The 25,611-nt window shown below is 46.2% G+C and overlaps 1 protein-coding gene across 1 annotated transcript in view; it reads right to left on the bottom strand.

Annotated features, from left to right (window-relative positions):
- Nucleotides 1-11,074: 11,074 nt before the first annotated feature.
- The window catches only part of PRAG1 (PEAK1 related, kinase-activating pseudokinase 1), a 61,203-nt gene continuing 46,666 nt past the window's right edge, over nt 11,075-25,611 (bottom strand). The window contains exons 5-6 of the mRNA XM_077144730.1: nt 19,738-20,492; nt 11,075-12,400 (exon numbers count right to left, since the gene is read on the bottom strand). Of these exons, the coding sequence (XP_077000845.1) occupies nt 11,204-12,400; nt 19,738-20,492 (1,952 nt within the window). The 3' untranslated portion in view covers nt 11,075-11,203. The remainder of the gene's footprint in view (nt 12,401-19,737; nt 20,493-25,611) is intronic.

Genomic DNA, 25,611 nt, shown 5'->3' with positions numbered 1-25,611 from the left:
CTTGGAAGAGATCGTGTGACTTCTATGCCAAACCAGTTGCCTCTGCACATTGGGAGATTTTCAGTTCTTGTCTGGGGCTCTGAAATGATTGCTGTCTTTTCTTCCTCTGAACTTTCTAGATGATGGGAGTTGGGGGGAAGGGCATGGCAACCACGATCCACCCTGTATATCCAGACAGAGGCGGCCACAGTCAGCCCCCAGCTCTGGATGTCATTCTCAGCCAAAGCAAACACACCCCCACCTGGGAAGCCCACTGAGCAGCAAGCAGTTCCTTGATGTTAACATCACTCCCCCGGAGAGCTATTTGTTTGGCGTCTGGGAATAAGGGGCAGGAACTTGTCCTCCAAGACGCCGTGCTATCATATTTTTGCTTCCTGTAACTTGATCCTCATGAGTTTGGGCAGAAGTGATTACCCTGGCACTTTAAAAGGAATGTGGCTTCTGAAACCAGATTTTTCCTGGCAGAACTGTGACATGCCTTTATTAGGGCTGATGATATAATTTGCTTAGGGTTTCACTCGCTTTCACAGACTTTGTGACCAGAAATGGAACAGAAACCCGCAGAAGTCTGAGCTCCACCAACTGTAGTTGTTGGGTACTGGGATGGACTCATGAGGTATCTGGATTCTTTATCCTAGAAGATTTTTGAGACATTATTTTTAGGATACTGAATTCCCACTGTAAAAACATAGCACTGGAGGCATCTGCAAAAGAAGGCACTTTTGAGCCATTCCCAAGGAACAAAAGTATGTTTTAAAGTGGATCCAAATTCAAGGAAGCTCAAAGGGCACGACCCTATATAAACACAATTTTTCACTCAGGGAACTGTGTTGGTATTCCTTTGGAACCTATGTCAAGCATTTAAATGATTTGTAAACAGTTTAAACTTACCAAATCAGGTGGTTCTCATTAAATTTCTTCCTGAATTTACCTAAGGATTAAAGAAAAATGTGCCTCCCGTATGAAAGTCAGATGAGATTCTTCTATTGCAAGATAAGAAGAACTTAGCAAATATGCTAAAATGACAATTTCCCAGCATGCTTTTCAGCACTGTGTCTCATTATCCTGAGCCCTGTTTAAAAGAGTGTTGCTGGGAGTATTAGAACAGCCTAATTATAAACCTGAGGTATCCCTAGCAGCTGGCATCTTAATAACATTCAGTCTCACCCTGGTAGAGAGAAACATAATATTAGAGTGAGAGTGAATAATAAACAGCTTAATTGAACACCATAAATACATGCAACCTTGAGTAGGGCATAAGATTTTGTATGTTTGTCCAGAGTGATGACCCAATAAATCCCAGAGTGATTTAAACAGTGAATAAAAAAGTATTTGCAAAGTCCCCTTGGGGGAATGATGAGAAAGGGGGAAAATTCAACTCCCCAAGTGGAGAATTATTGATATTCTCACAAGCAGTGGGGGCAACAAAAGCAATAGGCTGAGCCCTCAATCTTGGGGTTTGTTCATATGAAACTTAACCCCACAAAGGATAGATCAAGTCTACTTTAAATTAGGCCCAAGAGTAACCCCCAAGAAAATTTCTTTTGTTGCTCGGATGTGGCCTCTCTCTCCAGCCAACCCAACAAGCAAACTCACCATCCTCCCCTTGTCTACGTGGGACATGACTCTCAGGGGTATTGACCTTCCTGGCAACGTGGGACAGAAATCCTAGAATGAGCTGGAACTCAACATCAAGGGATTGAGAAAACCTTCTTGACCAAAAGGGGGAAGATGAAATGAGACAAAATAAAGTGTCAATGGCTGAGAGATTCTAAACAGAGTCGAGAGGTTATCCTGGAAGTTATTCTTACGCATTAAAAAGATATCACCTTGTTAGTCAAGATGTAATGGAGAGGCTGGAGGGAACTGCCTGAAAATGTAGAGCTGTGTTCCAGTAGCTGTGTTTTGTGAAAATGATTGCATAATGATATGGCTTTCACAATGTGACTGTGTGATTGTGAAAACCTTGTGTCTGACACTCCTTTTATCTACCATATCAACAGATGAGTAAAACATATGGAATAAAGATAAAAATAAAAAATAAAAAGAAAAAGAAAGAGGCAAACCAAAAGCGCTGCCTCTCCACCTCCTCTACTTCATGAGTGTATACTTCGTGTTCTCTGCAACTCTGACGACGACTCATGGACTCTTATTTATAAGGGTTGTATGTTGGGTCTTCCTTGCCCCAGATTGCATTTCCAAACCACCAGCGATTGCTGGTTAAAGCTTTATTTTTTCTTAAAAAATAAAATCTAATTAGTACATCTAAAAGAATTTTTTTTAAAATGGAGCGCTAGGCAGCTACTGTTGCCATCACTCAATGTAGGAAAAATCAATAACAGCTTTAGTGTAGGAAACAGAGGGTTTGTCACTCCCTGTATTATGCCAGTGTTCCGTTCTTCAGAAAGAATGGCAGTGACTGTGGAGAGAAAGTTGAGTTTGAGTACAGAAGACCTTAGTTCCAATCTGAGCCCTGTCACTTACCAGTCATAAGGACTCTGGCCAGTCCCTTGCCTCTTGGAGTCTCATTATCATTCTCTGTACATGGGGTTGTTGTACAGCCTTAGGAGGTTCTTGTGAAATAAGGGATGTGAAAATATTTTGCCAACCGTAAAGCCCTATATGATTTGTGGGGCGTCATGTTTTCTAAGCATTGGCCATGATCATCAACGATGAATCATCTACACATGTACTGAGGGCCTCTTTCATATAAAACAAGTTACAAGGGATTGGGGAGATGAGGTGGTTTCAGATGTAGTCACTGTCCTCAAGGAGCTTACAATCTACCTAAGGAGAAAGAAGTTGCTTACAATAAGAGAAGAAACTGTACTGCCTCCCATGGTGTGCCAGTTTGAAAAGATGCCTAGAAAGGCCATATTTTAATCCTAATCCAATTTTGCAGAGCAAGATCTAAGCCCTATTCAGTACTGTATGTTGGGAAGTTAATTAGATTATCACCTCAGAAATGTGACTCACCCAATTGTGGGTATTAATTTTTAAATAGAGAGATATGTTACTCCACCCATTCAGGTGGGGCTTGATTATTTTACTGGAATCCTTTAAAGGAGGAAACATTTTGGAGAGAGTCACTTTTAGAATGATGAGATAGGCACGTGAACTACCAGAGTCCACACAGTCAGAGATCTTTGGGGATGAAGAAGAAAAATGTCCTCAGGGAAGCTTCATGAAATAAGAAGCCTGGAACAAAAGCTAGCAGACATTGCTATGTTGGCTATATGCCTTTCCAGTTGAGAGAGAACCTTGAACTTCAACTGGGTAAAGTTCTTTTTTGAGTGAAGGTAACCTCTTTTTGGTTCCTTAATTTGGACATTTTTATAGGCTTGCTTTAATTGGACATTTTCATGGCCTTAGAACTGCAAATTAGAAACTTAACTACATTTCCCTTCTTAAAAAGCCATTCTGTTTCTGGTATATTGCATTCCGACAGCTAGCAAACTAGAACACATGGCAAGAATGGTCCATTGATAAGGGAGAACAGAGAAGGAAGGAATACTAGCTTTCATGAGCAGAGTAGGACTTGAGCTGAATATCAAAGGACAGACAGCCAGGTTGTTGTCAGGGGCCCAATGCCCATTTGGTCACAGAGGGGACAGGAGGGCTGAGTAGAAAAAGGAAGGCATGCAAGCTAAACAAATCCTGGGTTTACACTTTGCCAGTCAATTCACCTTTCCATTAAATTTTTCTTAAAATGTGCATCATCTCATTTGATTCCTACATATATCAGAGAAATGTTATAGGAAGGTCAAATATTGCATTTTGTGTACCTGGATTTTAAGTCTTTGAGAATGGATAAATCAAGCGAACAAAGAGACTACTAATATGTCATTCATAGTTTTCATCATTTTCCATATTTTCATCAGCCATCAAACTAAAAGCTTTGTGTTCATGCAACCCAGGAAGTCTCTGAATAACAGGTTGTCTGTATTAAGGAATTCCTTTCTTGGTGCTCAGACCACAGGGGTATGCTAATGAAACAAAGCAAAGGACCCGGATGTAATGGCCAGTTTCTGTTCCCTAAACTGCCTGGTGTCTGCTTACGGACACACAGAAACCAAGCAGTGCCAAGCTACAGCCATTCTCAGAGCTTCTGGCATGCACATAAGAATATCACTCCAGGAATATTAAGCCTCTCTCTCTCTCTTACGTCCTTTCTTTTCATTCATGGTAACTTTAGAGATACTATGAGGGAGAAATTCCAGACCTCAAAGTCCTACCCCTAGAAAGGAATAATCCAGTTCAATCCTCTAGCAAACTGCTCCCTGAGGCCAGTGCCCTAGCAAAAGGCTCTTTTATAGGAGCACTTCTGAGTGGCGTGTTGTTTAGAAATGCTTATTCTACCAAAAGAACGGAATGGCTGCAATCCACATTTAAAGGCTGCCCTTGGTTGCCTTCATTCCAGTGCTTTCTCCAATGGGCTATTGCCTTTTCAGTGCTGAAACAAAGGGGACTGTCCTGTGATAAGCCAGGGCAGGGAGCTGGCCCAGGCTAGGCCTGTCTATGGGATGAGGGTGATGATCAAATGTGTGATTCATTGCTGGGAGCAGCTGCCAACTCCAGCTGGAGGGATGCAATAGGCCCTGGCAGGGAAGGAGCTCTCAGCTCTGTGCCCTGTGTGTCTTCTGCAAAGCAGAGCACAGCCCCTGCCCTGGCTGCCCTCCCCCAACCCTTTCCTCCACAGCAAACCATTCCACAGGCCAACACCCAGCGAGCTCCCGTATTTTCTCTTCTTTCAATCAGGTGCTTCAAACAGCACATGACTGTTGTTGGACTCAGCCAAAACCCACAGCACCAGGATTCTTTTGTTTAAGAGTTAACCCCGAGTTCCATAAGTGAGTGCAGTGAGAGGAGTCCTTGTTGTTTCACTGCAGCTCTCTAAGTCACGGAAAAAACGACCACTCTGGAGCCACAGTAAGGGCCAGTCACAGAGGGCCACAACCTCTCATTTTCCTTAGACGCTATCTCTGGGAGATCAACCCCCAAGTCTTTTTCTCTGAGAACTGGCTGTGGTCACGAGGTTGCATTTGCTGCTAGGGATCAACGCAGAATTTGTCAAAGAAGTGTTGGGTTTCAAGTGCAAGGACTGGCAGTGTCACTCCAGGGACTAGTGAGGGCCTGAGAATAAATTCCATCATTTAGCTCAGGGTTCTTCTGCCAAAGCCAATTGGGGTTTGGCAAGCCTCAGAATTTCCATCTGGGAAGAAAAACCATCTCAGTCTCTCAACAAAACTAAAATGGCTAGTTCTAAGGCCTAAACCATGGAGCAACATTCAGCAAGGGGTCATTTAAAGTTTGATGAGTGAGTATTATCCATGCAGTGCAAAAAGTGATGTCTTTGATGCCTGTGGGTAGATGGGAAGGAAGACTTGTCAACTCTCTGAATCCAGTGAGAGATCAAGTCACTTCCTCTCTTTCATGAAGTCCGTTGACATACTGCCACGTGACAAAAGCAAAGTGCAGTTGTGTCTCTAGTGGACAAGCTTCTATGTAAGAAAGAAAAGGAAATAAGAAATATACCTGTATCAGCTCAATGTGCAAATGAAACACTGAAAGAATAATGCTAAACTAATGAGCCTGGTTAGTAGAAAGGGTGAGTAGGTGGAAACAGGGTAGAAGGCATGGGGGAAGTGCTATGTCTCTGAGTATACCTGTGCCAGTTTGAAAGTGTTGTGTACGCAGGAAAGCCATGTCCAATCCCGATTCAATATTGTAGGGTGGAAATCTTTGTTTACGTAGTGTCCATGGAGATTGACTCACTCAATTGTGGGTATGGTCTTTTGATTAGCTAGAGATGTGGCTCTGCCCATTTAAGGTCGGTCTTGATTAGTTTACTGGAGTCCTTTAAAAGAGGAAACATTTTGGAAGAAGTTGAACTCTTGGAGACTAGTTGCTTCAGAGTTGACATAGACATATACGTTTGAAGATGCTTGGAGTGCCGATAGAGAGAGCAGATGCTTAGACAGGGAGTTGGGAGATGCAGAGCACAGCAGATGTCACCATTTGCCTTCCCATGATATGCTAAGCAAGCCAAAACCCAGAGTTGTGTCCCAGAGGAGCTAAGTAAAGGCCCACAGATGCTTAGAGAGCAAACCACTGGCATCAGGAGCAGGAAGCAATAAAAATAGGAACAAAAACCAGCAGATGCCAGCTATGTGCGTCCATGTGACAGACATCAGCTTTCCTTGAGTCAAGGTATCTTTCTCTGGATGCCTACGTGTGGACATTTTTATGGCTTTAAAACTGTAAACTGGTAACTTAACAAATTCCCTTTTTAAAAATCATCCCATTTCTAGTATATTGCATTCTGGAAGTATTAGCAAACCAAAAAAATACCTTTTTGAATAATTTTGACTTGTAGAGCCATGTTTTTTATTGTTCTGGTTTGCTAAAGCTGCCAGAATGCAATAAAGCAGAAATGGGTTGCCTTTTACAATGGGGATTTATTAGATTACAAAGGTACAGTTCTAAGGTCATGAAAATGTCCAAAGCAAGGCAACAACAGAATGATATCGTCTCTGAAGAAAAGCCTCGGCATCCAGCATTCCTCTGTCAGATAGCAAGGCAAATGACTGGCATCTGCAGGTCCTTTGCTCTCGGGTTTCACTGCTTTCATCTCCTGGTTCCAGTGGCCTCCTCTCTGAGCTTCTGTGGATCCTCTCATAGCATTTCCAGGGCTTTTCTCTCTAAGCTCCCTTGCCTTTTTCTGTCTTTCGTCTTCTCATAAAGGACTCCAGGAAAGGACTAAGACCCACCTTGGGTTGTGTGGGTCACATCTCAATTGAAACATCCTAATCAAAAGGTCCCACCTACAACAGGTCTGCACCCACAGGAATGGATTAAAATAACATGGCCTTTTCTGGGGTACATAACAGCTTCAAACCAGCATAGCTAAACATACTCAAATAAACAAAACCAACATGGAAGTGGGGCAGAAAATTCCTGTTACTCCTTTTGGAAAACTGAAATTTGTCTACATCATGATGTGAATAAAAGATATAATGGGTACAGTTCTTAAAAATCTTTCTCAAATATTTATGGAAATCTGTTGTAAACTCTGAAATTAAACTCTACACAATCTAGGAACAGGGAAATGGGCATAGCTGCCTTAGCCCTAGAGATCTTTGAGAATAGACAGACAAGTGCCTGCATAATTGAAGAAAAGGGCTAATGGGTCTGAGCACCCTTCCCTTATGGAAAGCCATCAATGTTGGATGCAGGCAAGTGGTAAAGCATGCATTTGTCTCTCAATCTTACTTTCTCATTTCTTGTTTTTCTTCCTTGCTTAGAGCACCATGCTCAACTCAACCCACTCCATGTCTGATTGCCTCTGATAAGGCAGTGAGGCAGGGGTCTACCTAATAACCTTTAAGTCCTATTACAGTCTCTGAAAATCTTGAAGACGTCTTTTAAACACATCCAGTTTTTTGAGGACAGTCTCTTTTGGGAAACAGCTGTAATCACCTCTGGTAAAGGAGCTGGAAAGAATCGCATCTAGCATTCAGAATATGTGATAAACGTATATGTTCAAGTCCTTTAAAACTTGCACCCACAGGGATAGTCCAATACCAGGGCTGTTGACTAGCAAAAAATATTCTTAAGTATACTTTACTTTGCCTACCCCACTCCAGAGAGAGTGGATCTAGTTAGGTCCCAGGAGGAAAGATCCACATTGGAGAAGACTCAGAATCCAGGATCCATGAGGCTCCAAACTGGTCGTGGAAGTTCTGGTCTACCTAAGTTCCCCCTAAATCAATGATAACCTTTTCTGGGGTCCCTAGAACCCATGGATCTACCTTGTTACCACTTTTCTGGTGAAAAAGATCTCCTAGGAAATCTTTTTGCTGGAGTAGAGCTCCTCAGCTGTCCCTTAGCCAGTATGAATTCAGAAAGCGAAGGAAAGAGTCATTTGTCAAGACATTTCGTCCCAAAACATTTGACCCCAAGCATTTTATTTCTGTCTTATTTTTAGTGATACATCAGCTGGGTTAAATATTGATTTCTAATGAATCAATTCCATTCACATCACCTTCTATTAAATATGTCAAGCAGATTTTACATTTACCACTTTTAGCTAAATTTAGTAAGCTTAAGTTCTCAAAGATTTTTGGGTTTTCAGCAGAGATGGAAAGGGCTGCCTCATTTATGAACTCTAAATTCATTTGAGCTTCACCAATGCTTTATTAAAAGTCATATAGAATCTAGTTAAAAATTTCAGTGATTACAACTTTGAAAGTAAATAGGATTTTGTTTATGTTTAATGAGAGAATTTCAGGGAAGTCATTAAAGTAACACGTTTTTCTCCCAGTGTCAAAGTCTTCCTAATTGTTTTGTGGACACAGACCTTTTCCCTAGCCCTAATCTTTTGCAAACCAGGAAATGTTACATAGTGCTGAATCTACAGCTACCTGAACCCTGTCTTTTATTGATACAGCCATGTGGTATGATAAGTAAATAATCCCCTGAAGTGCTTATTTTGATTCTGGCAAGGATAGAACAATTTAGAAGTGTGGCTTTATAACGCCTACAAGCAATAATTTAGGCACAGAATCAGGAGAAGAAAAAGATTCTGTCTTGGCATGAAAAAAGGAAAGGCCCATTAATGACAAAAATTATAAATGCAGAAAGCATATGGGGAGTGACTTGACTCAGAGCTTGAGAGAAGAAAAATTGGAGATTTAAATACCAGTAACGGATCTAAAGCCAAGATAAAAAAGGAGATGAGCTCACATCTATCAGGAGCATGTAATAGCCAGGTGTTCTGAAACTGTCATCATACAAAGGTCCCCGATTATTTCTGAACCTTGGTCTTGCAATTTAAGAGATGGCACTATTGTTGAACATATTTAGTGCTTGATCTTTCTGTGAGCTAAAGCCATGCATTCCAGGTGTATTTCAAAATAACAAAAAAAACCAGTTTGATTGAACCCCTGACTTTAGTATGTCTGACGCTATCGAACCTAAAATTTGTAGCCGTAGAACTTATTTATGGAAAAGGCAAGCCCATGATGATTAATGGGCACTGATTACTTTGTAGAAGTGCTTGATGGAGCTGTACTGGAAATATGTTTGGGTTTCACTAATGGTGGGTATAAGAAATTGTTCTACCTAGGAAAATGCCTTGCTTTTTTTTTTTTTTTTTGTAAATGGGAACATTATTCATTGACATTAAGCAAGGAAATTCTTGACAAATTTACCTTCAGACCAAGTACTGGGAAAAAGGTTTGCTTTTTCTGATGACCTGCACTGTTAACTAAAATACACACAAAAAAGAATCCTGTAGCCAGTTGTTTTCTATTTTTTCCTAAAATGATGGGAAGCTCTGAAGGAAGTTTTATATTCAATCTCTCTCGTTCTTCCCAATCAGAATTTATTGCTACAGTTTCTTCTCTTCCCACCCTCACCTTTGGTTCCTTTTGATTTTTAAAACTGTTTTTACAACCACGGTTTTATTTTTCCAAAGCAGGTGGCATATAAAAAACTATGCAATTAATTCAGAGATTAAAAATGGGCCTCCTGAGAAGACACGTGTTTCCAAATGGCACCGCATTCCCCCCAGCAGGCTGTTTGTTTCCTCCCTCTCTATTGTTTATTTACTTGAAGTGAGAAAGGACAAGAAAGCAAAAGACAGCAAGTTGAGGGCAGAGGGCTGGCCTGGAAAAGTCCCAGGAGCAAACAACTGCCAAAATACAACCTTCGAAAACAGACATGCCCTATGGAGAATTATGATTTCCATGTTCAAAGACTCTCTCTCCCACAAGCATATTTGGAGGCTGGTTTTAGCCAGATCTTTCAATAACTAAGCAACAATTGAAATTATAAATGTGTGCTAGGTGCTTTTTGCCAGGGATCTGTGGGAATGAGTGTGCGTATGGGCAGATGGGAGGCTGCAAAAGGAGTGCAATTAACAGGCATAAGGGGATTTGGGAAGAGTTACGCATCCTGGTTGCTAACCACATTCCCAGATTTCCAGAACACCCTTTAGCTCTTTGCAGTAACTTTACATTGTCTATGGTTGTTAACAAGGTTTTAAAAATGGACGAGTTCCCTAATTGGAAGATTGACCTTTAGGTAGAAATACAAGGGTCTGGTGGCTTATTCCCTACAAAGGACTATTGACATTTTGTGTGTGTTTAGTCTTGAGGAAAAAATATTAAGCGCTTTTTAATACTTTCTGTGCACTTTTAAAAGCATGGCAATAAATGTCGACAACAGTGCCTGGATAGTAAACGCCAAGAAATGTGTTAAATGAATGAATTTTTTTAAAAATGGAAATCTGAAGTCATTTAGAACGGCAGAGAGGGTACAGGCCTGAGCAGTCGGGACACTGCAGCTCTATCCTTGCCCTGCCACACTCTAGCTCATTGCCACCGGCGCCCATACAGTCTCTGCCTTCTCCCTACCCCAGGACGCTGAGCTTTCCCCAGGCTCCCTCTAGCCTTGAGCCCCACTGGCCTTAGTCTGGAGATGAGGGGTCTGAAACAGAGACAGCTAGGTAATTCTCTCCCTCTCTTCATCTCAGCCAGTGGCAACCTCACCCATCCCCTGTGGGTGGCCGTGCTCTGGACCCAGATCTTGTATTGCCTCACCATCCTTTGTTTGCTCTCACAACCCTGCCCACCCCTCTCTAAGTGGTCCCTTGTTAAGGTCTTTTCATGAGAACCTTCTGGGGTGGATTCTGTTTTCATCCTTGTCGCTGACCCATACAAATGGTGACCAGCTTGGGTATACTGGAAATGGGTCTGGGGCAGTCAAGTTACATTCAAACCACTGGGTTTTCTTTTTCCCTTCTTCTTCTTCTTTTTTTTTAAAGAAAAAAAAACAAAACAATTTAACAAGAGGGTAAAGAGACCCCACAATGCATGGGGTTGTGTAAGGCCAGAGTTAAGCCTCATTCTGTTCCAGAACTTTCCTTCAGGACCTGGCGCTGTGCTAGAAACGTGCATAATTCCAGGTGAAAACTGGGGAGAGCTGGGGAGGGGAGGAGGGGAGGCCAGAGTGGACAAGAACATCCGTAGTCTTTCGTATTTATAAATTTTATACATATATTATATCCAAGTATGACAGTCATTTGTACCATTTCCCAGGGAGACGCTGATGTTTCCAAGGCAAGGAAAGGGCAAGGCTGGGCTGGGGGCGGGGCAGGTATGGAAGGGGGGCAGCTAAAGTGCAGGGCTAGGGGCCAGGCTCACAGAAGCTGCAGGAGCTTCAGCGTCTGCAAGAGGGTTCCGGGCTCTGCAGGCGCCAGGTACTGGCAGCAAAGCCAGTCCTCCAGCTCCACCCCCCGCCTGCGGTCCACGGCCTTCTCAGCAAACTTCATCATCATCACCGCCCGCTTCACGTCGATCCAGTTCTGCAGGGTGCCGCACAGCGCCTCCTCAGGCGTGCCCAGTTGCTCCACCAGCTCCCGCCGCGGCCCCCACAGCAGGCACTGCAGCACGCGCTTGGCCTCGCTGATGCAGATGCGCTTGATGGGGTCGGCCTCCAGCAGCAGGTGGGCGAGCTGCTGCAGGCCCGGCGAGTAGAGGGACAGGGCCGGCAGCGGGGGCAGGTCCTCCTGCCGGTAGTCCCGCTCCCGCAGCTGCGCCCGCACTTCAAACGGGTTGGGCTGGTGGAGCAGCTCGTAGATGAGGATGCCCGTCTGGAACTCATCAAACTTGCGGTACTGGGAGGCGGACACAATCTCAGGTGCCAGCCGGGCCTGGCTCTTCTTCTGCTGAGGGTTGGCAGTGCCGCCGGGCTTCTGCTTGGCCTTTAGGAAGTTGCTGATGATGAGCCGGGGCAAGTGCTTCTCCCCTGGCGCTCCCCGACAGGCGGCAGCCGCTGGGAGGCCAGGGGTGATGTGGGCTGGAAGGGAGGCAGAGGGGCCGGCGGAGGGAGCAGCAGCCGGAGTAGCTGCTGTGGCGGTGAGAGGGGCACCGGAGGTAGCAGAGGGGGCAAGGGGGGCAGAGGGGGCGGTGGAGGGGCTGGGGGAGGCTGCCTGGGGGGCCTGGGGTGTGCAGTGCACCAGCAGCAGGTTCTCCAGGCACAGATCCCGATGGATGATGCTGTGCTCCTTCAGATGCTCCAGCCCATTGCAGAGCTGCAAAAGCAGGAAGCACACACGCCGCTCGTACACCTCGGGCTCAGCCCGATGGCTGGCGGCCGAGTCCCGCACAAAGTCCGCGGCCGTCTGGTGGGGCACCTCGCGGGTGATGACCACCACGCAGTCCTGCTCCTGGGCGGGTGGGTGGGCAGGCAGCGGGTCCCTGGGCACATCGGGAGAGCCGAGCATGCTGGAGGGCACTGAGGCGACAAAGTGGCCACAGTCCTGCTGGATGTTGAAGTGCACGGGTACGGACGGGCTGCAGCACGAGGCTGCTTTGGGCTCAGGGGTTTTGCAGATCTGTGGGGAAAAGGAGAAGAGAGATCAGGTATGGGGTCGACCGGTCTCTTCTACATGGGGTGCCAGGACACTTGGAGACACCAATGCAAAATGGCGAACCTAAAACTTATCTTAACCATGCACGAAAATTATTAACTCAACATGGACCATACAGATTAAAGTGTCAGAGCTAAAACATTACAAACGATAAGAAACCAAAGGAGAGAATCTTTGAGATCTTGACTCGGGCAAAGATTTCTTAGCCATGCACTAAAAGCATGGTCCATAAAAGAAAAAAAGTGTTAGGCTGGGCTTCATCAAAATTCAAAACTTTTGGGCTTCAGAAGGTACCATGAAGAAAAAGAAATGCAATAGATTAGGAGAAAATATTTGCAGAACACATATCCAATAAAGGGCTTGTATCCAGAATTGACCAAAAACTCTTAGCACTCAACAATAAAACACAATGAAAAAACAGGCAATGGTGTTTGTATGGATCTACTTCTATTTTGTTCTGTTCCACTGATCTATATATTTCTCTCTGACAATATTCCACTGTCTTAGTTAACTTACCTTTATTGTAAGTCTTTAAATTGGGTAGATTGCAATACTAGGGGTCAATAAAGGAGGGAATAAGAAGTATGGGATGTTTGGGCTTTTCTTTTCTCTTATTATTTCTTTTTCTGGAGTAATGCAAAGGTTGTAAGATTGATCATAACGATGAATGCACAGACATGATTGTATACTTTGGATGGATTGTATGGTATATGAATATATCTCAATAAAATTATGTTTGAAAATAAAAACAGGCAAAATGTATGTGTAGACATTTCACCAAAGAAATGATACAAGTGGCCCATAAGTACATGAGAAATGTTTAACATCATTAGTCATTAGGGAAATGCAAACCAAAACTGCAGTGAGATACCAGGTCATACCCACTAGCATGAATTTGGTTTTTTAGCATGGGCAGGCACCGGGAATCGAATCCGGGTCTCTGGCAGGGCAGGTGAGAACTCTGCCTGCTGAGCCACCATGGCCCACCTTGGAATGATTTTCATTGAAAAAAAAAAAAGAAAGGCAGATGATAAGAATTGATGAGGCTGTGAAGAAATGGGGACCCGCATCCATTGCAGGTGGGAACGTACCACGATGTCACTTTGGAGCATGGTTTGGAAGTTTCCTAAAATGTTCAAATGTTCAACACGGAGTGACCATGTGACCCAGCAAATGCAGGGTCTCTGCAGAGCAGCAGGCAGAGTGGTCCACTGGGATGGCAGGAACATACCCGTCATCCACAGTGTGGGATGGACAAAGCTCCAGGAGGCCAGAGAGAACTGACATGGGCCTCCCCGCCCCCGACCTGCAAGGGCAGATGTCTTTGACCTCTGGATGGTCCATTCCTGGGGACTCTTAGATGCAGGCGAAGGCCCTGAATCTTTAGGACTTGGACAAGTGTCTAGATTCAGGTTAAACGTACAATACCTACTAATCTAGAATGAACTGAAGGGTTGTTTTCAGTGGAGCTTCTGTGTGGAAGCTGCACGTTTTTTCTCCAAGTGTGTGTGTGCACAAGTGTGCAGCAGTGGGGGGGGGGCAGGGGCACGGACACAGCAGGGGCACGGTCACACTTCTGAAAGAAAGCAGAAATCTCCCCATGGAATTAGGAACCTGAGGTCCAAAGACATCCTCTGAACGGAAGGTGGGAATAACTGACACAGACATCTCAAGTCTGTGTCCCCAGGGTCCCTGAGTTCCCTGTGGAAGCCACACAACCATCTCTTTCCCTCAACTTCAGTCTCTTTTGTTTATTCTGAAGACAGAACAACTGAACCCCTTCCAGCCACCCCTCAACTGGACTCTTGAGCCAGCCAGTGTGGTCCTCCATCAGGTCTCGACTTCCCCATAAGTGGGATGAGAAAGTGTCTGAAGATGGTCAGGCCTCCAGTCTCAAAGGGACATTGTGCAATCTCAGGCATGCTCCACAAAAAAAGGCAGGGACCGTAAGGGCACCCTAAGAACAGACACCAAACATCTGACTACGAGATACCTTCCTTCCAACAACCCCAAACAACCACACTCGATCAATTATGGTGGTGTTTACGGAGAGCCCCAGTGCTATGAGGATTGTTTGATAAGCTCTACTACACTCACTTTTTCACAGGGATTTATTTATATTGCAGCTATGCAAACCTCCTCAGCAGGAAACCTGGCCAAAAGAGTTCAGTGGCCGAGGAAATTTTTTAATAGCTAAGGCAGGAGGAGAACACAGTGATTTAATAACGTCCCGATCACAGAGGTAGAATGGAAATAAAGGAGTTCATTTTATCCCCGACGTAGCTGCCTATTACCATAACAAAAATGATTTGGAAGACATGTCTGAAGGGTATCGTTTCAGGCTTTAACTAGTCTAGTTCACTAGTTAAATGGCAGCCTTCTAAACACTATTAAACCAAAGGAATCCATGGGAGCCTCCATAAAACAGTCTTGCAAATAAAATGAATCAAAGCGACTGGTCAGCCACTGGGTAGGCACCTGCCTGCTGGACCGTCAGTCAATCTGCAACAAAAAACATTCTTGGTGTCAGGGCTGTTCCCCTGCAGTGAAGCTTCACACCCACAGCAGAACTCCTGAATTCTTGCATGCGTGAGATGCTTGCCAGCCAAGCAGTGTTCATGCAGCGTCTCATTAAAAAATCTTCCAACAACTCTGCAGTGACTGCTGCTGCAGATGCGCAAACGGAGGTTTCTAGAGGTTAAATGTGCCCAAGGTCAAAGGCAGGGGCTTCAGTTCTTAAAAAAAGAACCTGGTTTAAATATCAACCCTGCCATTCAACTGGCTGTGTCACCTTTGGCCAGGTACTTGGCACAAAGTGGATTTTCTCAGGGGCGGAGCTGGCTGCTCCCTCTTGGGGCTGCTAGGGGGACGAAAGGAGATAAGTGCAGGTGTGGGGTTTGGCAGGGTGCCTGCCCCACGGCCAGCCCTAAGTGTGAAAGGTCGCTAGGGTCACTGCTCCTGCCGGTTTTGCTGTACCCAGACTGTACCGAACGGGATGGCGCAGCTGCTGCAAAGCCTGTGCGGTGTTTCCCAGGACTCCTTTTCTCCACGGTGTCAAAGGCCTGGGCCCAGCAAACATTTGCAGCTCAGAGCTCAGGTCCAGCCTGCTGACATTTTGCACAGAGATGTAAATGAAGGCGCTGGGAAATGGGAACTGGGTTGGATATGTTTCAAAATCAGGGAGCTGGGTCCTCTGGCAAGACCCGCAGTTTCCTTGGGCCACGGCACAGCAGGGTGGAGAGGGGCCATGGGGAGGGCATGTTAAAGAGCCCTGAGCAGGCCCAGGGCGGGGCAAGGTCATTCAAGAGAGCTGTTCCGGGGTTGGGGCAGAGACAGACACTTTTGCTCTGTCCCGCGCCCCCAGCGCCCCCACCCCCCCACCCCTGACACCTTACATTCCCATCTTCTCTTCTCTCACACACATTTTGTTTCAGTGTGTCTGAGTTCGAGTTTTCACTCAAGACATTCACACCCACCTTTGGTTCTGCTCAATTTCAAACATTTTTGCCTCGGCCAAGTCAGGCCTTAAAACTTGAAGCCTCGGTTTCATTTGTGGTTGAAAGTCTGGGCTAAGTCACATCTGTTTTAAAAAACAATACTAGAAATGGCCCAGCCAGCTGAACGCAGGTCCCTAATCATCCGCCTGGAGTTCTAGATAACTGAGAAATGAAGCAGCTTGGAAAACTCACACACAGCTAATGAACTACCCCCTCCTCCCGCCTCACCCCGCCCCCGGCACATATTCAAGAACTAGGACTACAAGAGCTGGCTTTCTCTCCTCAGTGCTGCTTGTCTCCAAGCCCAGAAATGCAGACTCCAGCATTTGGGGGAGCAGGTGTGAGCCTGCTTTTGTTCACTGGGACGTCACCACCGGGGTTTACATACTGATTCCAGCGCCTGCTCCCTGTTTAACATGCACTGATTTTCATCTCAGCAACCAGCCTGCACAGAAGGCACTGGGAGGTAACCACGCCCCCCTCCACGCGGATTCCCAGATGATTGTTATTTGTGTCCCGTCTAGACTGGGGCACTAATGAGGTTGAACAGCTGCAGGTGCAAAACGCTGCTCCGCAGACAACCCCCTCCCTGTACTTAGCAGGCCAGGCACACTTGCAAACTGATATTGTTATTCCTGGGAATTTTGTTGCATTACCATAGTCTGAATAGTTGAAGCTCTTCTCCAAATCTCCTTTTTGCGTGGTCAGGGATGGTTTGAGCTACCATGGGTCTGGGAAAGTCTTGCAGGAGACCTCTGAATGAAAGCCTACCTTCTGATTTCCTTATGGCTTAGATGGCTAATGAAATGAGGAGCAATGCTTGTCTTTAACACCCTCTGGGAAAACTGAATTTTCTGCACTATTCATTGGAGAATATAGCTAATCCCATGATATAATCCAGGGCCCTAGAATCTAAACTGCACATCACAGTCACTTACAGATATAAAAAAGCAAACCGTTTGCCCTGTGGTTCCGATTTGGTGGCAGATTCGGGTGTTCTGTGCCAGGTGGCCCCTTATTCTTGCAGTGGAGTCAAACCCCTTTCTACTGTAAGCCTCTCCATGAAGCTTTATCCTCCTCAAAATGGAGAAGTAAGCTGCTTTTGACGCTGAATGAGTACCCCAGGTTCAGCCCCAAGAGACAAGGTGAGAGAGACCAATTTAGTTGAACATGGGAAGAGATCTCAGTGGAAGGTAACCCACAGATGATTTTCTCAGGTTTGCTGGAGCTAGCAAGAGTGAAGAACTTCCTTGGCTGCATCCTCTTTACTGCAAGGAGCTCAAATTTATGTCCCTTTTATTGAATGAGAACAGAACTGTGGCTCTGAACCGATAGTGATTCCCAGGCTACAAGTGTTCAGTTCAATGGAGGGTTCAATCCCTTTTTTCCTGTACTGAATGCAGAAACCATTCTTAGAGGGAGGAAGGGAAAGACTGACATTTACTTTTTACTTTTAATTTTAGTTGGGGAGTGGCAGAGAAGTATAGCACATAAAGAGCTATGGGTTTAGATATTGTAGAAGCAGTACTGTTTGGGAAATAAAACCATCCAGTTGCATCCAGTACGTTGGAGTTTCCATCCATCTAGCTCCCACCATCTTGGCCAAATGCCTCTACTCTTTGGGGGCCTTGATTTCTGCACAATAAACTGGACCCCTCTTATAGTAAGCAGCCTGTGGTGGTTTGAAGCTGCATGTACCCCAGAAATAGATGTTGTTAAATTTAATCCATTCCTGTGGATGTGGACCCATTTTATGTAGGGCCTTTTGGTGAGGTTACTTCCAGTTAAGGAGTGGCTCAATCAGGATGGATCTTAATGCTCTTACTGGAGTCCTTTACAAGCAGAATGAAGTTTAGACAGGAAGAGAGAAAGCCACAGAAGCAAGAAGCTGAAATTGAATGGAACCCAGAAACAGAAGGTGCAGCCAGGAGAGGCCTCCAAGTGACAAACTAAGAACCAAAAATTTTCAGCAGCCAGCCCCAGATAACAGAGTCTTTGGGAAGTGTCATGGTCAGGTTCATGTGTCAACTTGGCCAGGTGGTGGTACCTGTTTGTCTGGTTGGGCAAGTGCTGGCCTGTCTGTTGCTATGAGGACTTTTCACAGAATTAAATCATGATCACATCGGCTACATCCACAGCTGATTCCATTTGTAATCAGCCAAGGGAAGTGTCTTCTGCAATGAGTGATACTTAATCTAATCATTGGAAGTCTTTTAAGGAGGATTCAGAAGAGACAGGCTTCCTTCCTGTTTCAGTTGGTGAGCCTCTCCTGTAGAGTTCGTCCAGACCCTCCATCGGAATCGTCAGGTTCACAGTCTGCCCTACAGATTTTGGACTCTACATTCCCACGGTTAGGTGAGACACTTTTATAAATTTTATATTTATGAATATTTCCTGTTGATTCTCTTACTCTAGAGAACCCTAACTGATACAGGAAGAAAGCATCACCTTGATGATGCCCTGATCTGGACTTTCTCCCAGTCTCAAATTCTGTGTGAATAAATTCCCTTTGTTTAACTGGACCCATTTCATGGTATTTGCTTGGGCAGCCTGGGAAACTAAAACACTTAGCCCCCTCATTTTTTTCACAGGAAGGCAACAAGCAGTTATATATTGATACAGCCCCTTGAACATATTTTATGGTAGTGTTACAAATTTCTTAAAAGAAAAAAAATCTCAAAGTAAAATTCACTGCAATTTTGTTTGGCTAATAACCATAATATTAAGAAATTTTTTCTGTAACCAGAAGGTTACCCCACCAAGGCTACTTTACTTTAGTTCACTGTTTTTATTGTTCTAAACGGGGGAAAAAAACAGAATGTCTTGGGATAATTGATGGCAAAAGAGACCCAGACTGCCCATCCTCATTGCCTCCCCTCGCCCACACAGCCTGCATCTGTAGAAGATGCATGGACCCATCAGATATTTAAGGACCACCAAAAGAAGATAAGAAAGGGGGCCACGAGGAAGGACCAAAGTCTGTGGGAGAGAACACAGTGGCCCACATGGGTGTAGATGACTCAACGAGCTCGCTCAGCTGTGCCCTTAGAAAGCCAAGTAGGTGTAGTGGCAATAGGCCTGATCCAGTGACAAAGAGTAAAGAGCTGTGTTACCTTGGACTACCTTGAGCTTTTTCTTAACTGAGCAGATTGGAGCATAGGATTTGGTTCAAATCCACCTTGGCTGCCAATGAGCTGTGGACAAATTACTGAATCTTAAAAAGCCTTCAATTCTCCATGTAAAACCTACCTGCCCTGCAGAATTACTGTGAGGTTTAGAGGTAATGAAGTCAGTACACCGAGCTGAGGGTCTGGTTGTACATTGAGTGCTTGATAAATGTATTAGTATGCTTTTTGTTCTAGAAAATGCCTAGGTCTCATACTCCTGCTGACTCTAACATCTGAAGCGCAATATCTGAATTGTCCATGTCCCTCGCTAAATTATAAGCTCCATAAGGAACCGTATGTCCATTTCTATATACCCAGAGCTTTGCAAAGTGCCTGCATATAGTAAGCACTCAGCAAAAACCTGCTGAACAAATGAAGAAACTGTCCATTGCATTCAAAGCCAACTATTTTCTGACTCCAACTAGTGCACATAAGATTCAATCTTGGAAGCCCAAAGTGCATCTTATATTTCTACTACAAATCTCACTGCACCATGCCCTAGGCAGGTCAAGTGTGAAATCTTTGAGCATGAAGTAGTCCAAGGAACACTAGTAATCTACCCTTCTCATGAAACCTAGAGATGTGAAATGACTTGCTCAAGTCACACGGAATGGGAGGAGGAGGGAGTTGTACCTACTTTCACAGCATAGGTGCTGCCGGGGTCCTCGGAGCAGGTGGCACAATAGTAAATGGCATCCCCCGAGTCGCAGCAGGGCTTGTTACAGGTCAGCTTGAAGAGCGACCAGTTATTCTCGTTGAAGTGGAGCTCCTTTTTCTGGCCACCCATGAAGAGGTCCTCGCACTTGGCCACGAGGCGGCGCAGGGACTGGGTGTAGAGCTCCCCCAGCTTGGCGTAGGTGCCCTCTTTGCTGCTGATGCTACTCAGGAGGCGGTGGAGCTGAAGCTGGGAGCTGGCACTGGAGGCCTGACTGGACACGCTCAGCTGGGAGGACGAGGCGGAGGGGACGGCCGCACACTGGAGGTTGGCGCTCCCACAGCCGCTCTGGCTGCCCACTGGCCCCAGTGCTGGGGCCCAGTGGCCATTGCCTTTGAAAGTTTTCTCCAGAGGCTCAGAGGAGGAGAAGACACGATGGTGGCGGCTCCCAGGGCTTGAGGAGCAGAAGAGAGATTCTTCGTGGATACTGATGTTGGTCTCAGAGTGGCTGAGGTTTAGCTTGGGACTCGCTGTCCTTAGCTTGGGGGAACCTTGGGTCCAGAAGAAGCCATCTGGTGAAGAGGCTGTCCGGCTCACTGCTTTTTTCTGGGGGAGTGGAGGGGGCTGCAGGGGGCCAGTGGGGGAGATATCCTCAGTGGAGCCCGAAGGGAATGGAACAGGAGCAAAGAGCTTCTTTCCACTGCTGGTGGGTGAGTGAGTTGGCTCACACGATGGTCCTGAAAGAGAGAAACAGAAACAATCTGGCTAGAGGCCAATGCCACTCTGGGCTTCTTTTGCTTTTTTTGTCAAGGCAATTTGTTTTGACTTTGAACTTTATGTCGTGAATAGACGATACATGCACAAATTTTCAAATTGCAAAAAAAAAAAAAGACACGCTGTGACAACTGCGTCTTCCTCCTACCCCTGCCCCGCAGCACCAGTCCCTATCCTTGGGGGAAACCAATGTTGGCTGTTTGCCACGCATCCTTCTGGAGCTATTCCAAACAAACGCACATGCATACATTGAAACAAAGGGGGAGAAAACAGAACCCACTGTTTGAAGCACTGTCTTTCTTTTCACTTGACACTCTCTCTTTGGGGTATTTTCAAATCAGATCTGGAGATCTTTCTCATTCTTTTTAAACCATATCATACTATATGCAAATAACCCTAATTTATTGAACCAATCCCCTATTGATGGACACGTAGGTTGCTGCCAACGTTTTGCAAACAATGATGCAGACAACAATGAACTTGAACATGTGTGGTTTGCCTGGTGGTTTTTTTTTTAAGTCAGCTTTATTGATGGTGCAATTTATGTACAGTAAAACTCCCTCCTTCTAGTGTACAGTTCTATGAGTTCTGACAAGACCCTGCTGGCTCGTGGAGGTGGGAGCAAACCCACAGACATTTTAGAAGCTGGAGGAATGTATTTTACAAAGGAGGAAACAGTTCTGAAGGGAAAGTGAGTCTTTCTAAGGCTTTAGCATTTCCCACAGGGAGTGGGTTTGGGCCACAGGGCTCGGCAGAGCAGGAGACATTTGGAAAATCTGCCAAGAGAGCTCATAAAATGGGGAGACAGAGAGCTGGCTTGGACAGGACCAAGACAGGACTTTATTTTTTGAACCAATGTATAAAATGAAACATTGTTTCACAACACAACAAGATTCTAGGTAAAATACATATTTATATAGAAAAGAGGTAAGGATATCGGAGAGAGAAAAGTGAAAAACTACTCATTCCTTCCTTCTAAGAACCAACTATGAGATGTATCAGCGATTTTAATAACAGCTTTTAGGGGGATCAAAGAAACATCTGTATTCATGGGTTGTTGTGGAGAGCCGCCTCCCGGGTCGGGCCTAGTGGACACGCCGCAGCCTGCTCTAGAGTTCCCCCCGCCCATCGAGTGAGCCAAGATGGCGCCCGCATCCTGCCTCCGCGTATGACGTACGCGCCCGCCAACCCTGTCTACCAATCACCCTTGTATACGTGGCGTTAGCCCATTGGGTTTGGATTTTGTATATAAAGGCGTTACCCGGACGGGGAAAGCGAGACGACCCGCAGGGAGCCGTACCTGACGGCCGCATAGAGGTTGCTCCCCCGTGGGGTATTTTAGCCCGCGCGGAACCTGTTACAAAGAATGCAAGCTTAGCTCCAGTAAAAGTCTGTGCTCACAACCGCCGCGTGCTACGGATTCGTGTCTGCCATTCAAGTCGGTTTGTCTGCGTCTGTCTCTCTCTCCTCTGTCCCCTTCGCCGGCCGGGGGCTTGACGCTGAGCGAGAAGTCCCGGACAAGTGGTGGCCCATACGGGGAACCTTCTTCTGCTGCCTCTCCCCGAGCTGGTGAGGACGTGCTTCTCGGGTTCACGGCGGAACCTCCGCGCCTGATCAACGTGAGAGGGTAAGTGCTTTCTGCTACGTGAGAGTTAAGGACTGTGGGCGTTCAGGTAGCCCCAGTGAGTCGGGAGAGCTCCCCGATTGGTTAAGGTCCAGTGCCGACTGCAAGCATGGGGCAGTCAGGAAGTTCACCTTTGTTAGCTCCCTTAAAGACCCTTTTAGCGGACGGCTCCTGTGAAAGTGAGCCGCCCACTTGTAAGCCGCCAGAGTCAAGCACTAGTTCAGACACCTCTGACTCAGAGTCAGATGGTGATGAGACCGAGGGTGCAGACGCGCCTCCGCTGATCGATTGGGGGAGGCCCCCTGTCTCACCCACGCAGCCTTCCGCCCCGCCAGCGCCTGCTGCAGGGGCGCGGCGGTTTCCGGTGAATGGTTTTGGTGATCTCGCCAAAAACCCTCACCACGGGCTCCCTCTGGTGGCCGAATCAGGTAATTACAGTGGCCCTCCTTTGCGAGACCCGGAACCCCCTACAGGCTGGTCTAGGGAGGGGCAGTTACAGCTGTGCCCCCCGCCTGCGTACGCAGGCCCTCAGGGTCCCACGTCATCAAACAATAGAGGGAGGCATTTCTGGAATTGGATTCCTTTTTCAACCTTTAGACCTTTCGGTGTGCTGGGCGGTTACCAACCGCTTAAGCCAGAACCAGCTTCAGAAATGTACCCGGTTATTATCAATCCCCAAGGTAATAATCAGTATGAGTCATATGATTACAAAGTCTTAAAGGAGTTGAGGCAGGCCATCCATCAGTATGGCCCCAATGCCCCTTTTACATTGAATATGGTTGAAAACCTTTCCGCCCTGAATCACACACCCGCAGATATATATCAGTTGGCCCGTGCTTCTTTGCCACCAGGCCGATACATAGATTGGAAAGCATGGTTTGAGGAATTGGCTGAGGAACAAGCCGCAAAAAACGCAGCGGGGAGACGTGGCGGGTGGAATGCAGATATGCTATTGGGGAAAGGTGCCCATTCCCAGAATCAAACAGGGTTCCCTCAAGAAGTCTATGGACAGATTTTCCGCTGTTTCATAGGCGCCTGGAAAAAGTTGGCAGGCCAGGGAGAGGCTCAAGCTTCACTCAGTAGCATACACCAGGGCCCCACTGAACCATTCGTGGATTTTGTAGCCAGAATGCAAACTGCGGCTGAGAGAATTTTCTCAGACCCAGGAGTAGCAGAGACCGTAGTCAAACAAATGATATTTGAACAATGCAATAAAGAGTGTAAAGCTATCCTGGTACAAAACAAGGGAAAGAGCATGACGGAGTGGGTTCGTCTCTGTAGAGACGCTGGCAGCCCGTTAACTGCTGCAGGTCTAGCTGCCATGCTAGCCAGCTCCTTACAAGTAAATACAAAGAAAACCAAAGACTTAGGAATAAGACCTAAGGGATGTTATCACTGTGGCCGGTCGGGACACATTAAGAGAAACTGTCCCAATAAAGACCAACCACCCACCACTCAACAATATGATAGGCCGCATGCGATGACCAGACTATGTGGCCGTTGCCGCAAGGGACCCCATCGCGCAGAAGACTGTAGATCAGCCTTCGATGCGCAGGGCAAGCGTATTTCTGGCCGTCCTGAGCAGGTTCCAAAAAACGGGCAGAGGGGGTCCGCCCTTCCGGTGGGCCCCCTTGCTTGCCATACGACGACACAACACCCGTCCACGTTCGTGCATCCCCCGGATCAGCAGGACTGGACCTCTGTGCCACCTCCAGGCTTGTACTGACCCCCTCCATGGGAGTCCAATTGGTGGGGACCTCCTTTAAAGGGCCCTTACCAACAGGTACTGTGGGGCTCCTATTAGGGAGAGCATCCACAGCCTTGAAAGGATTAACAGTTATACCAGGTATTGTAGACTCAGATTTCACAGGTTATGTCCAGATTATGGTACAATCTCAGCAAGGTACTCTGGTCATTGCAGAGGGTGATAAGCTGGCACAGCTCCTGCTCTTGCCCAGCTTACATCCGCTCTTTCCGAGTAAAGCCAGACAAAGAGGAGATAAGGGATTTGGGTCTACTGGAGAAGTTTTTGAGGGCCTCCATATGTCTCTGGAGTCTCGACCCATGTTGACTATTAAGGTACAAGGCAGACCCTTCCTGGGCCTGCTAGATACCGGGGCCGATCGGTCGATTATAAGACAACAAGAATGGCCCTCCGCCTGGCCGACGTGCAAGGCGGAGGACACCATTAGAGGAATAGGCCAGGTCTCAGCACCCATGCTGAGTGCAACTGCCCTTCATTGGGCAGATGAAGAAGGACATCAAGGTAGCTTTCAGCCTTATGTGTTAGCCCTGCCCGTGTCCTTATGGGGAAGAGACATTCTAGCCCAGATGGACGTTACTTTGACCAGTAACTGTTCTCCAACTTCTAAGCATCTGTTAAAAGGAATGGGATATGTCCCTGGCAAAGGCTTAGGAGCCTCATTGCAGGGGCACACAACACCTATACAGGCTGTCTCCAATTCTGATAAACGAGGCCTGGGTTTTTCCTAGGGGCCACTGAGGGGAGATTCCCATCCACACCTATAAGACTAAGGTGGAAAACCGAAACCCCGGTTTGGGTGCCTCAGTGGCCCTTACCAAAGGAAAAACTCTCAGCGTTACACACTCTTGTGTCAGCACAACTAAAAAAGGGCCACATCATTCCTTCCACATCACCTTGGAACACCCCCGTATTTGTCATAAAAAAGAAATCAGGTAAATGGAGACTGTTACATGACTTAAGGGCTATTAATAACTGCATGGAGCCCTTAGGACCTGTTCAGATTGGGCTGCCCCTCCTCTCAGCTCTACCAAAACATTGGCCTATTGTCATCTTGGATCTCAAGGACTGCTTCTTTTCCATTCCACTTCACCCTGAAGATACCCCAAAATTTGCTTTTACTGTGCCCTCTCTTAACCAAGAGAAGCCCTGTCACCGCTTCGAGTGGACAGTCCTGCCCCAGGGCATGACTAACAGCCCTACCATGTGCCAGTTGTATGTTGCTGCAAAACTGGCCGATACCCGGCAGCACTTCCCCCAAGTAAAAATCCTTCATTATATGGATGACATTTTGCTGACTCATAAAGACACAGATCTCCTTAAGACAGCGCTGTCACATTTAGTCCTTACACTTAGAAAAGCCAACCTAGAAGTAGCCCCTGAAAAAGTCCAGATAGCAGAGATTACCACCTTCCTGGGGGCAAAAATTACACCTACTCATGTATCCCCCCAAAAGGTGTCTCTTAGGCTAGACAACATACATACCCTCAATGACTTGCAAAAACTCATGGGAGATATCAATTGGATTCGCCCGTACCTGAAATTACCTAATGCCAAATTAGCGCCTTTATTTGACTTGCTAAAAGGGGATTCGAACATAACTTCGCCCCGGCACCTCACTCCCGAAGCGAGGCAAGCACTATATCAAGTAGAACAGGCACTCAGTAGCGCTGCTTTAAAAAGAATAAACCCCCAT

The sequence above is a fragment of the Tamandua tetradactyla genome, chromosome 26, assembly GCF_023851605.1.
Source record: "Tamandua tetradactyla isolate mTamTet1 chromosome 26, mTamTet1.pri, whole genome shotgun sequence".
Classification (NCBI taxonomy): Eukaryota; Metazoa; Chordata; class Mammalia; order Pilosa; family Myrmecophagidae; genus Tamandua; species Tamandua tetradactyla.
Note: the sequence above shows the minus strand (reverse complement) of the source record. Positions and strands in the feature narration are given on the sequence as shown.